Below are 3,041 nucleotides of genomic sequence, written 5' to 3'. Positions count from 1 at the left end.
ATGTCTTTTTAATCTATTTCGGTGTTTCTCTTCAATCAGGCTTTTGTATTCTATTGGTAGTTTTTCTCCTGTGATTTGGTCTCTCATTGTCCAAATTTCTAGTGAAGAGTAGCCATTTTCTCTGAATCTGCTGTTCATATTGGAAATTATTATGGCCAATTCAGTGTCTGTTATTTTGCCACCATTTGGTTTCAATTTGCATAGTTCTGTATGGAATTCTGATATTGAACGTTCACTAATAGGGTTTTTGTTAATGTTCTTTATTTCTCCAATCTCTATTTTAATATGGAACGATTCCAGTGAACTATCGGTGAGTAGGGCTTGAAATCCCGAAGCGCCATCGACCCTGATTTTTACTTCATCTCCTGACGGGGGACGGAATTTTGATATGGTGGTGATTAGGCCATCCTTAAGAGATTGATTGCTCTAATAGTAATAATGTTGCCTGTGTCAAGGAAGAAACATTTTCTCGAACTAATAATATCAGTTGTCCTTCACGTTTGATGACATCACTAGCGTACCAGCTCCCAATTTTGTCAGGTGGTTTTGTTGACGATTGAATTTTGAACTGACTTGGTACCTGCTTTAGTGATACGCAAGTGTGGCAACTATCTACGGTGCGATTGATGGCTTTATCTGTATCCAGTGCATAGAATCCCATATTAAAGATTTGTTTTAACTGATGTTTACTGGCGTGTTGGAGTTGTAAATGTAGAGCGACCAAAAGTCCATCTAATACCCCTTGGGGAATGACGATTCTTTGTCTAGCAGGCCGTAAGGCTTCTTCCTGCATAACTATGATTAACCCATCTGCAGGGGCTGATGAGAGTTTACAATGTTGTAAATACCTTTTAATTGTGGTTAACCCTTTCTTCTTTTTAGATGGAGTTCTGCCATCGCGTAGTAGCCGATATACTTGTTGTAAGTCTGGACAGTCTTGTTGAGCTTGAATCCACGTATTGCGAGTCATGTATGGGATAGGACAGTGACCAGCTAGTATGTCTTTTACGGTGACTTCTCTAACCACGGATTCCTCTAGGGCACTGATGAATTTACAGATTTGGCATTTTCCTTCGCAATGGATAGGATTTCGGCTGGCGTAATCCGATATATTATTTTTACCTGGTAAATGGGATAATTTGACAGGATATCGAGATATGACACTGAGGAACGTCGTGACTCTGGAGCTTGCGGAGAATGCGCCGCGTTGGAGTTTTTCATATGCTTGTACACAGGGTCGGCTATCCGTGAGTACTTCGGTGATGTTTTCTGATTGAATTATATATGGGCTGAAGTGTTTGATAGCCGACGCTATGCCCAGAGCTTCCAACTCACAAGCTAGCCAACCTGCTTGGTTGGATGTTTTACGAGCGTTGAATAGACCTGCGAGGTGGGGTTTGTTTCCTCTTAATACGAAAAGGGATGCCGCTAAGCCGGCAGAGGTTGTAGCTGCGTCCGTGATTATCTGTAGTTGGTCCTCTCTTCTAGGTAAGGTTAGGATTTTGGCTTGTTTAAGGTGTTCTTTGGCATTGAGGAATGTGTCTTCCAGATCTGATGTCCATTTGATTCTGTCGTTTGACGAGCCCATTGCGCAGACTTTATCTAGAGGTGCTAAAAATCTGAATGTTTAGGTATAACTTTACTTAGGAATTTGTAAGATCCTATGAATGATCTCATTTCTTTGATAGTTTCAGGGAGATTGTAGGCAGCCAAGGTATTTAGACGATGACTTGTAGCTTTGAGGGTTCCATTGGTCCATCGCCAACCCAGAATTTCTGTCGATGTTGGACAGCAAATCGTTTTAGATGGGGATAACTTCAAGTTATTCTTATGTAGTGTTTGTAATACTTCTTCCCATACGTTGTTAAGTTCCCGGGGTGTGTTGGCCCCGACATATAGGTCATCAGCCAATTTTACCACCGATCCTTTTATCATTAGATCGCCTAGGACTTTGGACATTAATTGTTCTAAAGCTGATTCAGAGCCTGGAAGACCCATCCACCGCTCTGGTATAAACATATACACCACGGAATGGTGTACAGATGCCGACATATTTCATTGATGATTTGGCCAAGGGTATTTGAAAGTATGCTTGACTTAAGTCAGTTTTAATTAAGAATTTAAACTGAGCAATATGCCTTATGATGTAATCTACTTTGGGCATGAGAGTAGGTTGTGGTTTGGTGTACTGGCTCAGTTCAGTGAATGCAGTCACTAACCGAAAGCCTCCTGAAGGTTTGGTAACAAGCAATGAAGGGTTTACATATTCCGTTGTGATGTTTATGTCTTCTGGGCGTACGAAGACACCTTGTTCGTATAGTTCATCAATCTTGGTTTGGAGTCGCTCTAGATTTGTCCGGTTATATAATGGAATGCGTCCCTTTCTTTGTGGTGGTAGAGATACGGCAACATTCATCCTGTGTTGGAAATTTCCTGATCTTCCATTGTAGCATCCGATTACCGGTGAAAATACCTGATTATATTTCTTATTTGTCGTGAAGAAGATGGTCTTTTCTTCCTGGCTAAGGATGTTCGAGGGGTCCACAGAAATTTCTGCTGACCTGTCCGTTTGTTTGGAATCATTGGTAAGAATTATTGGAGTCGGTTTCAAAGTATCACTGGATAGTGATAATTGGGTCGTGTGGCGTATCTGACATACTTGCTCATGGCGTTTGATGAGTATGGGTATGGTAGACTTGTTGGTGAGCGTTATTATATGATCCGGTTTCACTAGCTCACATTGGATTCATTCATCCTGATTGTTATTGCATCTAGGTTCTACTGAAACTATTTTATCCTGGTATTCAGGTGGTATCGATAAGGCAACGCTGGAACCAGGTAGTAGGCAGGTCTGTCGTGGGACGCGCAATATAGTTGCTGCTTTAACATTAGCGTGTCTTTTTATATTGAGGTATTTGAAATCACAGCAATCACCGAGGTAAACGTGGTTGGTGTTTGCGCGAAGGTAAACGTCATTCCTGTCCATAAATGGCATGCCACCCAGAATGGCACAGTTCAGGTCCTTAACTACAAGTCCGTCG

General features: G+C 41.6%; 1 protein-coding gene across 1 annotated transcript; it reads right to left on the bottom strand.

Annotated features, from left to right (window-relative positions):
- Positions 1–1,978: 1,978 nt before the first annotated feature.
- Positions 1,979–2,416, bottom strand: LOC145258042 (uncharacterized). The gene has a single exon (XM_080115767.1). The coding sequence runs from the start codon at positions 2,414–2,416 to the stop codon at positions 1,979–1,981; it is 438 nt and encodes a 145-aa protein (XP_079971893.1).
- Between the last annotated feature and the right edge of the window lie 625 nt (positions 2,417–3,041).

The sequence above is a fragment of the Euprymna scolopes genome, chromosome 33, assembly GCF_053919585.1.
Source record: "Euprymna scolopes isolate OS-2025 chromosome 33, ASM5391958v1, whole genome shotgun sequence".
In the NCBI taxonomy this organism is placed as follows: domain Eukaryota; kingdom Metazoa; phylum Mollusca; class Cephalopoda; order Sepiida; family Sepiolidae; genus Euprymna; species Euprymna scolopes.
The sequence above is the reverse complement of the archived record's forward strand: the minus strand, read 5'-3'. Positions and strand labels throughout refer to the sequence as shown.

What these genes read in the sequence shown, in the direction of transcription:
- LOC145258042 (XM_080115767.1), bottom strand. Translation starts at nt 2,416, where the DNA reads ATGAATGTTGCCGTATCTCTACCACCACAAAGAAAGGGACGCATTCCA.